The sequence below is a fragment of the Maniola hyperantus genome, chromosome 15 (assembly GCF_902806685.2).
Source record: "Maniola hyperantus chromosome 15, iAphHyp1.2, whole genome shotgun sequence".
Taxonomy (NCBI): domain Eukaryota; kingdom Metazoa; phylum Arthropoda; class Insecta; order Lepidoptera; family Nymphalidae; genus Maniola; species Maniola hyperantus.
In genome coordinates, this window is record NC_048550.1 from 2,847,331 (window position 1) to 2,859,403 (window position 12,073).

General features: G+C 38.9%; 1 protein-coding gene across 1 annotated transcript in view; it reads right to left on the reverse strand.

Moving 5' to 3' along the window:
• Positions 1 to 1,381: 1,381 nt before the first annotated feature.
• c12.2 (von Willebrand factor A domain-containing protein c12.2) overlaps positions 1,382 to 12,073 on the reverse strand; it is a 38,718-nt gene continuing 28,026 nt past the window's right edge. The window contains exons 14-21 of the mRNA XM_034976454.2: positions 11,226 to 11,385; positions 10,320 to 10,475; positions 9,448 to 9,556; positions 8,126 to 8,246; positions 7,405 to 7,585; positions 6,350 to 6,495; positions 4,338 to 4,439; positions 1,382 to 3,441 (exon numbers count right to left, since the gene is read on the reverse strand). Of these exons, the coding sequence (XP_034832345.1) occupies positions 3,333 to 3,441; positions 4,338 to 4,439; positions 6,350 to 6,495; positions 7,405 to 7,585; positions 8,126 to 8,246; positions 9,448 to 9,556; positions 10,320 to 10,475; positions 11,226 to 11,385 (1,084 nt within the window). The 3' untranslated portion in view covers positions 1,382 to 3,332. The remainder of the gene's footprint in view (positions 3,442 to 4,337; positions 4,440 to 6,349; positions 6,496 to 7,404; positions 7,586 to 8,125; positions 8,247 to 9,447; positions 9,557 to 10,319; positions 10,476 to 11,225; positions 11,386 to 12,073) is intronic.

The window sequence follows — 12,073 nt, forward strand, 5'->3', positions numbered from 1 at the left end:
CCACGCTGGCCAAGTGCGGATCAGCAGACAGCTGTTATAGTTTAATTTTAAAATGGCAGTGTACCTGCACCAAATTTCATCGAAATCGGTTAAACTGTTGGGCCGTGAAAAGCTATAATATTAGTATAGATTTGTATAACAAACAACTAGATAAGTATTTGTTATTCGTACCTACTAAGTTCGCGAAGAAGTGACCAACTAGATTTTCAGGACGACCGCTGTTAGCTGTATCAATCAATTCGCCAAATGTCTTTCAAAATGTATTCCGGAGAAAAATTGGGGCGAAATGGTAACCAAATAAAAACATACAAAAGAAATATCGTACAAGTAAAGGCAGCAATAACCATATTGTATGAGTGTAATAAGGAACAGCCGACAGGCTTGGACGCGACTCCGTGACTTGACGCTATGGAATGTTACAGGAAAAACCCTTTGTCCGGTCCGTTTTACTGATTTTATTTTTGTATACTTAAGTAGTTCTGTAATAGTTAAATTGTTTTATTTGCGACTTTCATTTCACGTTCATATTCAGTTAGGTAGATGGTATAATATTAGGAGAAGCACACCCTAGCATATTATGTAGCAAATACAAATGTAGTTTGGTTCTCATTTGAATCAAGCTCTGTGATTACACTGATATAGGAATAATATCAGATAGAAGCGCTTATGCAACGATTGCGACCCCTTATAAGCATGGCTGGCCATGTCCTAACCATTTATATGGATTTACTAGATGATGCCCGCGACTTCGTCCGCGTGGATTTAGGTTTTTAAAAATCCCGTGGAAACTCTTCGAATTTCTGGGATAAAAAGTAGACTATGTCTGCCTGAAAAAGGGATCTTTTTGCGATCTCGTTTATTCACCTACCGACAAATAAGAATATATATGTATAGATGCAGGTAAAGGAAATAGATCAATACTCCCAAGGGAAGGAGCGGTCAAGGAAAGGACGCCTGAGACCGATGTATCTATAGTGTATTCCTTTGTGATTCTATTGGACTTCAGATTTTATTGTACGATACTTTAGTCCTTACTTCACGTAACGTAATTTCACCTTTCCAACTAACCTACTAACTGCCGCACAACGACGGAAGACTGAGCGAAGTTGAATTTTCAAAAATCCTTTCTTAGCGGATGCCTACGTCATAAAATTGGAGCCTCAATAGCTCAACCGGTATAGGAGTGGACTGAAAACCGAAAGGTCAACGGTTCAAATCCCGCCCGTTGCACTATTGTCGTACCTACTCCTAGCACAAGCCTGACGCTTAATTGGAGAGGAAAGGGGAATATTGGTCATGTAATATGGCTAATATTCTTTAAAAAAAAAAAAAATTATGTCCGTTCAATAGAATGTGAATAAATAAAAAAAACAACTTTTGCAATATTAAAAATAATATATTCCATCTATTTAAAATTATTATAAAATATAATATTTCAGCATTAGTAGGTAGCTATTATCATAATGTTTGGAAAATAACCTCCACAGCCTTAGTGAGTATACGTATAATATAAACTTTGATAACAAAAAATATAATCTCTTGATACTTATTTTTATTTTATAATATTATAGTATTATACTTTAATATTGCACGCCATTGTATGGCAGATTGTGACATGTACCTACTTAAAAATTAATGTAACATCTTTCTTATTCTTACAATTGGTACTAATTCTGTGCACAAGTAAATTTCAGAGTATTCGCATACTCTTCTTACTAATGTAATATGAAAAGGACAGACGCAGTTTGACAGTTTTAATTTTTAAATGATAAAACCCGTGATTTTAGCGCACAGTCGCGAGCCTACTGTTTAAATTTGTAGCGTGCACTAAAATTTAGAGTCTTTAAATGTAAAGTTCATGTTCTGTCCCTTTTTAGCATTGTTAAAAAGAAAAGGATGCAGATACTCTAAATTTAGTTTAGACAAAGACAACGGAATCGGTGCCAATCATGCAATAAATGAAATGAATTTAATCTGTAAATCTATATCTTACCTAAATGACCTCCCATGTTAAATATAATGTAGTAAATTATTTGGTCCTCTATTAAAATTAGCTAGTCAAGTAATAGGCTACTTGACTCATATCTAATTTCGTCCAATAAATGATTATTTATTATAGTATTTTGCTTAAGACAACGAAATATATCAATAACAATTATTAAAAACGCAGGATGGATATATAAATCCAATTTAAAAAAATACAGTTTTTATTTTTATTTGAAACTCAGAAAACGCTGTCAGCCATGATGTGACGTCATTAAATATGTAAACAAACAAATGTCATCCCTATTGACTAACGCAGTATCCATATATATAAAATTTCAAGTCCTGACTAACTTATATATCAACGCACAGCCTAAACATCTAAACAGCTGGTCCTAGATACATGAAATTTGGTGGGTGTGTTCTTTGTAGGTAAAGAGAAGGTATCCACTAGGAAAGGATTTTTTGAAATTCCACCCCTGAGTGGGTAAAATGGGGGTTTGAAATTTATGAAGTCCACGCGGGCGAAGTCACGAGCATAAGCTAGTTTTTATATATTTCTAAAAACTCATAGTAAACGTAAAAAATTATCGTTTTCTCTTTATAAATTGAATAAGTTATTAAGTAAGACTTACAACAAAGTGATCTTTGCAAAAATAAATTTGGGTTGCAGTCGTTAGTGATATAGGATCCCTTTAAGCAAGTCTTCGCGTGTTACGTATATTTATTTCACTGGGCACTCTAATCCACAACTTTCCTGTGGTCTTTATCGATGCGTTTTTTACTTTCTCGGATGATACAATAACGATAACTACTATATTTTTCATGTAAACTAGTATAGAAGTCATGTTTATTAAACTTTGGGAGGTTATGCTGTTGTTTACAAATGCATGACGTCAGAGCACAGATAATCTATCGGCCAAACATGGCCGACAGTGTTTTCACCTGTCTAAGAAAAATATATTTTTAAATTAAAGTTTTACGGTTTTTAGGGCGCAAAAAAATATAGTGTTAATTTTTTTGATCTAATAGGACAAATATTAACCATTTAAGACCTACTTAAAAAAAGTGTCAACTAGCCTATTGTACAAATCCTTACTTAATGTACTATTATATCGAAATCCTTACTTAATATATTATATCTAAAGTCGTAGTAAAATTAGCTAATGGGGCCGATACTCTAGTACACAATCTCTAAACTAAACTAAATTAACAGGTCTAAATCAAGTCTATCCGTTTCCGCAAACAACATTATGAAAGGGATAGCAATAGATTTAGACGAGCCATTTAAGTTTAGTTTAAAAGTTGTGTACAACGGAATTAGCCATATTATAGTACAACAGGTGACATCAAGAGTTCTGCAAGAGTGAGGAGGCGAATATCTGTTGCATGATCTGCGGCAGTGACGCTACGTCCATACACACGTGCGCGTGCCCGACGGGCAGCTTGCGGAGGAGGCTGGAAATAAAACAAGTGGAAATTAAAATTTTAAATCCCTCCCTACAGGTCAATGTTCATCATCATCATCGTCGCTGAGAAATGCGTTTAGGGGGCGTCCATAAATTACGTGAGGTGTTTTTTGAATTTTCTATCCCTCCCTCCTCCCCTGGTGCGATGTCGTGAGATTTTATTCAACCCCCTCCCCCATCCCCCAATCCCACGTGAGATTTTTCAAAATGTGGGTTTCTTACGTAAACGCGTTGGATACTTGAATGAAATTATTTTCTTTCGAACGAATTAGTGAATGATCATATGTACCTACAATCTGGATTAAATGGACTTTTTGTTTCAATCAAAAAAAAATTGCGTGATATTTGCCGAGACACACCCCCCCCCCCTCCCCCTGACATTTGGGGAATAATCTGAAAACCGTGAATTTAGGGTTAGATCACACAAAAAAAATGAAATTATGGTCATGAACTAATAATTAGTATTTTCAATATTTGAAGTAAGATTACTATATCAAGTGGGGTATCATATGAAAGGGCTTTACCTGCGCATTCTAAAACAGATTTTTATTTATTTTTATGCATCATAGTTTTTAAATTATCGTGAAAAATGTCGATAAAATACGACTGTAGTACGGAACCCTCAGTGTGCGAGCCTGACTCGCACTTGGCCGGTTTTTTTTAAGTCGTATCGGTATACGTAAGTTAAACCAATCAGTCGCGAGCGCTTGCTCGCGACTGATTGGTCCGACATGCACGCACACTTACGCAATGTCCGTATATACCACGTAACCAAAAGTAAAGTTCACTCGCCTTCGTAAATTGCAAGAACTGTACTGAAAAATAGGTAAGATACGCTGTTTTAAGGACATTATTATTATTGTTAAGAATACTTGACTCACATACCTATTAGCTTCATCCCCGAGGCTTCCTATAAAGATAACATGCGCTTGCACTCTCGGGTCAGATGTCAATATCGTTCCCAGATGCTCCGGTGGTATGCCGTATCTAAAACAATAAAATCCATACTAATATTATAAATGCTAAAGTGTGTCTGTCTGTCTGTCTCTCCGCTAGCTTTTCACGGATCAACCGTCCAACCGATTTTGACAAAATTTGGTACAGAGATAGCTTGCGTCCCGGGGAAGAACACATGCTACTTTTTATCCCGGAAAATTGAAGAATTCCCACAGGATTTTTAAAAACCTAAATGCACGCGGAAGAAATCGCGGGCATCATCTAGTACATTATATGTATTTTTATTTTATTCAGATACAACTTAGCTCTTGAATGCAATCTCACCTGGTGGTAAGTGATCATGCAGGAAGGGGTATGGCATACAAGGGGTATGCCATACCGGTTTCTACGGGGTATCATACCGGAACGCTAAATCGCTTGGTGGCACGGCTATGCCGGTAGGGTGGTAACTAGCAACGGCCGAAGCCTCCTACCAGACCACACTGCAGATATGAGTGTGACTCGGATGGAAAAAATAATTCAATGGATTTCCAACTATAGTCACATTTTTACATGATTGGGTGTCACTTGTTGGGCACCCACCATAAAAAGTACCCTATGTCACTCTCCAGGTCTTAAACTATACCCAATGCAAAAACTCACGTCGACCAGTTGCTCCGTTGCGACGTGATTGAAGGACAAACATTTTCGCATTTATGAAAATGAAAATATTTTTTATTCAACTAAACTTGCACAAGTACTTTATAATATGGGTAGTAATGACAGTACAGTACAGAAAACAATGTGCATCGACCTTTAGAATAAGATAGCGGATTTGTAGAGCATTGTCTCTGGCGTTGAGATCGACAAAACGTCATAGGTATGAGTGACAGAGACAACGATCTACAAAGCCGAAATCAGTACCCTTATTATAAATGCGAAAGTGTGTTTGTTTGTTGGTTTGTCCTTGAATCACGTCACAACGGTGAAACGGTTCGACGTGATTTTTTGCATGGGTATAGATAAAGACCTGGAGTGTGACATAGGGTACTTTTTATCCCGGAAAATCAAAGAGTTCCCACGGGATTTTGAAAAATCTAATTCCACGCGTACGAAGTCGCGGGCATCAGCTAGTGGGTAATAATGATAGTACAGTACGTGGCAGAAAAAATAATGTGCATCGACCTTTAGAAGAAGATTTGTAGAGCTGTCTCTGGCGTTGAGACCGACAAAACGTCATAGGTACGAGTGACAGAGACAACGCTCTACAAAATAATATCCGAAATATCATTCTAATTTTAATTCAATACCGAAATATCATTCTAAAGGCTACATTACGTTCTGCCTCTTACTGTATTAATGTTTTTACTAGTTTTACAAAGATTTTTAAAAAAGCAATCATCATCATCATCATCATGATCAACCCATCACCGGCTCACTACAGAGCGCCGGTCTCCTCTCAGAGTGAGAAGGGTTTTGGCCATAGTCTAACACGCTGGCCATGTGCGGATTGGTAGACTTCACACACCTGTGAGAACATTATGGAGAACTCTCAGGCATGCAGGTTTCCTCACGATGTTTTCCTTCACCGTTAAAGCAAGTGATATTTAATTAATTAAAATGCACATAACTCCGAAAAGTTAGAGGTGCGTGCCCGGGATCGAACCCCCGACCTCCGATTAGAAGGCGGACGTCCTAACCACTAGGATATCACAGCTTAAAAAAGCAATGGTGGGTACCATTACCATACCTTCTTAAGTTTTTTTTTTTTTTTGTATGTCCGCTTTTTTGTCCTCCGACATGATGATCGGAGACCTTTTATAGCTGACATGGCTTGCTTTCTTTTTTTTTTTTTTTTTGCCTTGCTCTGTTGTACGAGAATGAACAGCTACGTTTTTTTTTTCAGCTTGTCATTCATTATTATAATAATATGTTACATGCTATTTTTTTTTCTTATGTACCTTCTTAAGTTAGCATCAGACAGTATTAACACAATGGCTTCATCTGCGTCTTCCTTGGCGAGGGTAGATATCGCATGCTTGGTCGCCGGCAACGTGTTGTCTCCCGACCAGCAGAACTGCGCGTGCGCTTGCATTGTTCGAATTATCTGCGTGAATAACAGACACATTATCTGTGTGAATAACAAACACATTATCTGTGTGAATAACAGACACATTATTTGTGTGAATAACAAAGACTTATGAAACTTGGACTCAGCACCCTCAAAAGCAGGCGAGAAAGAGGCGATCTAATTGAAACTTACAAAATAATTACACATATCTTACATCTGACTATACTCACGTGTTTAGTCGACGTTAGCCCGACTAGTTTCGAACCCATCCGGGGTCCTTTTTCAAGGAGTCAGTTCGTGCACGCGTCGCGTTTGAGAGTTTTGAGGCTACCATCTTTTATAAAAATATGAAGGCAAAACTGACTGCCTTTATAAGATCATGATGATTGATGATTAAAACGGATGTCAGGATTACAACATTTTAGATTAACCCAGCCTTCGTAGGCGCACTTACAATATTCTCACAGACTACCCTCAACAATAACTATAGCAACCCTCACTAACTATGAGTCATGACACCAACGTCTCCAATGAGACTAGACAACACTAACTAACCCTACCTAAGTCCCTACGTAAGTCCCTACCTAGGTCGCCTCCACATCACCCCTTCTAGCGACTCCCAGACCGACCATCTAAGCTAACTTAACCAGAACCTTAACCAGTTAAACTAAATGGTACCACACTGGGTAACAACAACAATAATAAAACCAACAGTACGACACACTGCGTCTACTGAGAACCGCCTCTGCCAAGAGCCAGACGAATAACGAATCGTTTCGCACAGCGTGTGCGATTTTATAGTGTAGTAGTCACGTCGCAAAGGGGCAACCAATTGACGTGATTTTTAAAAACCTAAATCTGAGCGGACGAAGTCGTGGGCATCAGCTAGTTTACTATTAACCTAGAAAGTGTCAAGAAAAGAGAAGGAGTAGTTATATATCTCACCTGTAGCCTCTCTTTCTCATTCTCCGGCGGTCTATCAACTCTGACGAGCTCCAAAGCGTGCTCTTCTCCGGAGTGTGCGTACATGTCGTATCGGATTCGCGCTTCGTATCCCTTTAGCGCCTCTGTCAATAATACTACAGCCTCCATCGAACGTTCGAGGCGACCATCGTAGGAATTGAATCTGTAAATGGAAGTTTTTTATCTCAGCGGTATATTTAAGCGGTGCACATCCTTAAAAAATATTAAAATCCAACAAAGATTTACAAGGTTACAGGCATTTTAATTTTGGAGTGGGAGGCTCTTCTATCCCTTTCTCGCAAAACGAAAATTTGTATGAAACCGCAAGAAGCTACTATGGCATTAGTAGGGTGTGACGTCAAAATTTTATATCGCTATCTCTGTCTAATCAGAAATATTTAAATGCTTATAACTTGTTTGTTATTTGATCGATTTAATTAGTTTTTTTCAGTTTACGTCATTATTTTTATCCTAGTTTATAATAGAGTAATAAAAAAATTGCAGTCAAATACCCAATTTCTTCTTTCTTGGCTTTTGTCTTGCGTGATTATTTGATCGACTGCTTGAAACGCCGTCTGCTTGCAACTGTGGCAACCGCCACAAAGTTGACAGGAAAGAACTTACCTCTATAAGAGATCTTGACTTTGTATACTTACCGGAAAATCAAATAAGATAGATAAAATAAAGAAATAAGGTAACTGACCTATACATACTGCCAGAAACATCTAGCACTAGTCGTAGCCTCTTGGGTTTGTCGGGTGGCGAGCCGGGGGGAGGCTCCTGTTCTGTTCGCCGCCTGTAGATCGATCTCTCCCCTGTCAAACCTACCAAACAAAATATTCAGAAGATATACATGGTGTAACCAGAACGATGGCAAAAACTTAGCGTTATTGTTATACTACGAGTACCTACTTTTGATTACGGGAGCTTTTGGGGGGTTTCCTTATATTTTGATCAGGTAAAATGATTAATTAAAACACGTAAAGCCGATATTGAGGCTCCTTTAATAATGATCTCATAATCGGACGACGCGCAGGTCGCCACAGCGTCTAGGCGCTGACTACGCTGTTTACATTCGTGGAACTCTATAAGTAGGTCTTAATCTAGTACAGATGGGCGAACCATAACTACCTAAACAGTCTCGACATATTGCACGAAAATCAAAAAATATTATACATAAAAATAAAAATAAAATAGGAATCAGTTTTAGAATGTACAGTACGCTTAGTATAAGATTTTACGTCTCACCAAACGTTGCTAGAATTCGAGTCGAAACACAATACCGTCAAAGTAAAATCGACCTACAGAGCGTTGAATTGAAATCGAAAATTCAATGCCACTGATTTTAATTTCGCAACGTTTCCGCTTGGAGCGCTGGCTGTAGATGTGTGGACAAGCTTGAGCTTTAAAACAAGGTAGCTAAGATCCAGTTTACTATAATGCGGAGGGGTTTCGATACTCGAATACTATCAACGTTGGTTGAGACATAAAATCTCGTACTAAGCGTAAAGCCCTTTCATATGATACACCCCACTTATTATAGTAATAATAATCTTACCTTGAAAGTTGAAAAAACTAATTACAGAAACTCATTTTTTGTGATGAAACCACAAATTCACGGTTTTCGGATTAATTCCTTTACTTGTTCTATAAGACCTACCTACCTACCAAATTTCATGATTCTAGGGCAACGGGAAGTACCCGGTGGTTTTTTTGACAGACACGACGGACAGACGGACAGACAGACAGACAGACAACGAAGTGATCCTATAAGGGTTCCATTTTCCTTTTGAGGTACGGAACCCTAATTATTCTATTCTAATCTGTGTAGATTAGAATAGAATAATTAGGGTTCCGTATCGTACAAGATTTGATACTGATTCTTCTTCTTCTTCAAGTGCCATCTCCTACCGAAGGTTGGCAATCATTAAGGCTAACTGGATCTTGTTTACTGCTGCCCTAAACAGTGATCTTGTACTCATGTTAAACCACTGGCGAAGGTTCTTGATGATACTGATTAGTTACCTTCAATAATTTTGCCGTCATCCAATTCGCCGCTCGTCTGGTGTCGACTCCATTGCCGTTCCTTTTTCTTTGCCTGCAACTCTGCCAACACTCCACGAAGTGCTCCTATCTACAATAATTCGCAATCATTTCTATTTTCATTTAAACAATCTATTAAGTTAAATAAAAAAATATCATTTTCTAAAAAAATAATTTGTACATTTCATACCCTGTAGATTGGTTCGAAAGTTAAACTTCCCGGACTGTAGTAACTACAGTGTGACAACGCTCTCTTGGCACTTGAATGACATTGACAGGGGGGGGCTGTTGGAGAACAAAGGCTTTGAATATTCAAATAAGAACAAAGGGGACACTTGACGGCAACGTTAGTTCCGATTTTCGCCACGCGCCGAGATAGCCTTGTCGCACTGTAACTAAAGTAACTAGACATAAGTTTGAATTTTTTTTTGAACTCCCAACATGCTTTTTTTACAGCGCTGCGAGAAATTGCTGGCTTGCGTACCGAAGAGCCAATTGTCGTTTTGTTTTTTTATATATAATAAAGCAATTTCGAAAAAAGTGGGATAAAAAGTTTATACATAGTTTGGTTCTTTGAAGGTCATGAATTTCCGCTTCGTTCTGCTTTTGTGAACAACTAGCTTATTGTATTCGTGGACTACACAAATTTCACACCCCTATTTCACCCCCTTAGGGGTTGAGTTTTCAAAAACCCTTTCTTAGCGGATGCCTACGTCATAATAGCTATATGTGTGCCAAATTTCACCCCGATCCGTCCAGTAGTTTGAGCTGTGCGTTGATAGATCAGTCAGTCAGTCAGTCAGTCAGTCAGTCACCTTTTCTTTTTATATAATTAGATAGCATCGCGTACTGACCTGAGGTTGCACAGCCCGTAAAAACTGTCCGTATAGCTTGGCATCATATTCGCTCATCCTTATCTCCTTCAGCCTCTCCTCGAAAGCCTTCCTGTTCATCTCACGCGCAGCTCTCTTTACATGCTCCGGAACATCGTCTTTTTCGGCGTCAGATAGCTGGAAATGTCAAACCCAGTTACTGTGCGACAAGGCTCTCTTGGCACTTCAATGACATTGACAGGGGGGCGCTGTTGGAGAACAACGGCTTAGAATATTCAAACAAGAACAAAGGGGACTCTTGACGGCAACGTTAGTTCTGATTTTCACCACGCGCCAAGATAGCCTTGTCGCACTGTATGAATGAATACACAACCGATATAAGCGTACGAAAATTTCATATAATGCCAATAGTTCTCTGTGAAACTAAAAACAAATATGGATTTAAAATTTATTGTTGTTTATTGCTTAGTGAATTTTGGTAGTGCCACCACGGCACAATTTACTTCGCCAATGTCGCGTAGATTGAAGAAAATACGAAGGAGGTTGCTCGGTTTCAGAATTCTACTATTGAATAGAGGCAGAATTTAAATTTAGACAAATCCCTGGTTAAATGTATGATGTTCCGGAGTGGACACCACATATGGGCAAACGCATAATGACCTAAAGAATGTGACAGAAACTGGGTACGGACGCAATCTCAGGAAGGTCTTTGTCCAAACCAGAAAGGAGATAGCAGAGCGTTGAGAGCGTTGTCTCCGTCGTTGAGACTGACAAAACGTCACATAGGTATGAGTGACAGAGACAACGCTCTACAAAGCCGAAATGTCATTCTAAAGGCAAAGTAAATTACTTTCTGCCGTGTACTGTAATTGACTGGTCAAAAAAGCAGACAAAAATGCTAAAGTATAAATTTTCAGACAGACCCACCTGATGTACATCGTGCCCCTTGTCCAGTCGGTAAGGGCCTCCCTTGCCCCCTAAACCAGCCGTGTCCCTGCCTCCGGTACCCCCGGCCCAAGTGTTGCCACCCACATGGGGTTGATTGTCCGGGTCTTCTTTACCGTGTTTGGGAGACGACACGTCTTTTCTGGAAAACAGTGACACGATTTTATGACCTTCGAAATCTTAGGGCTAGCAAAGATTTTTTTACTGAACATTAGATTTTTTTGCCAAATTACGTATCATCAAGCAAAGCTGTGGTAGCCTAGTGGTTAGGTCATCCGTCTTCCAATCAAAGGTCGGGGGTTCGATCCCGGGCATGCACCTCTAACTTTTCGGAGTAATGTGCGTTTTAATTAATTAAAATAAATATCACATGCTTTAACAGTGAAGGAAAACATAGAGAGGAAACCTGCATGCCTCAGAGTTCTCCATAATGTTCTCAGCGTGGTAGACTATGGCCAAAACCCTTCTCACTCAGAGTGGAGCCCCGTGCTCTGTAGTAAGCCGGCAATGGGCTGACCATGATGATGATGAATGCAAAGGAAATGTCAAATTAGGTACAGCTAATATCCGTTGTATCTGTATAAAACTTTGTGCAACACACCATTTCACCAGTTTCATTAGAAAAATAGAACATTATTGTCTACAATTATGATAAATATGTAAAAGGAAAAGGTGACTGACTGACTGACTCACTGATCTATCAACGCACGCACAGCCCAAATTACTGGACGGATCGGGCTGAAATTTGGCATGCAGATAGCTATTATGACGTAGGCAGCCGCTAAGGAAAGATTTTTGAAAATTCAACCCGGGTTGAATAGGGGTATGAA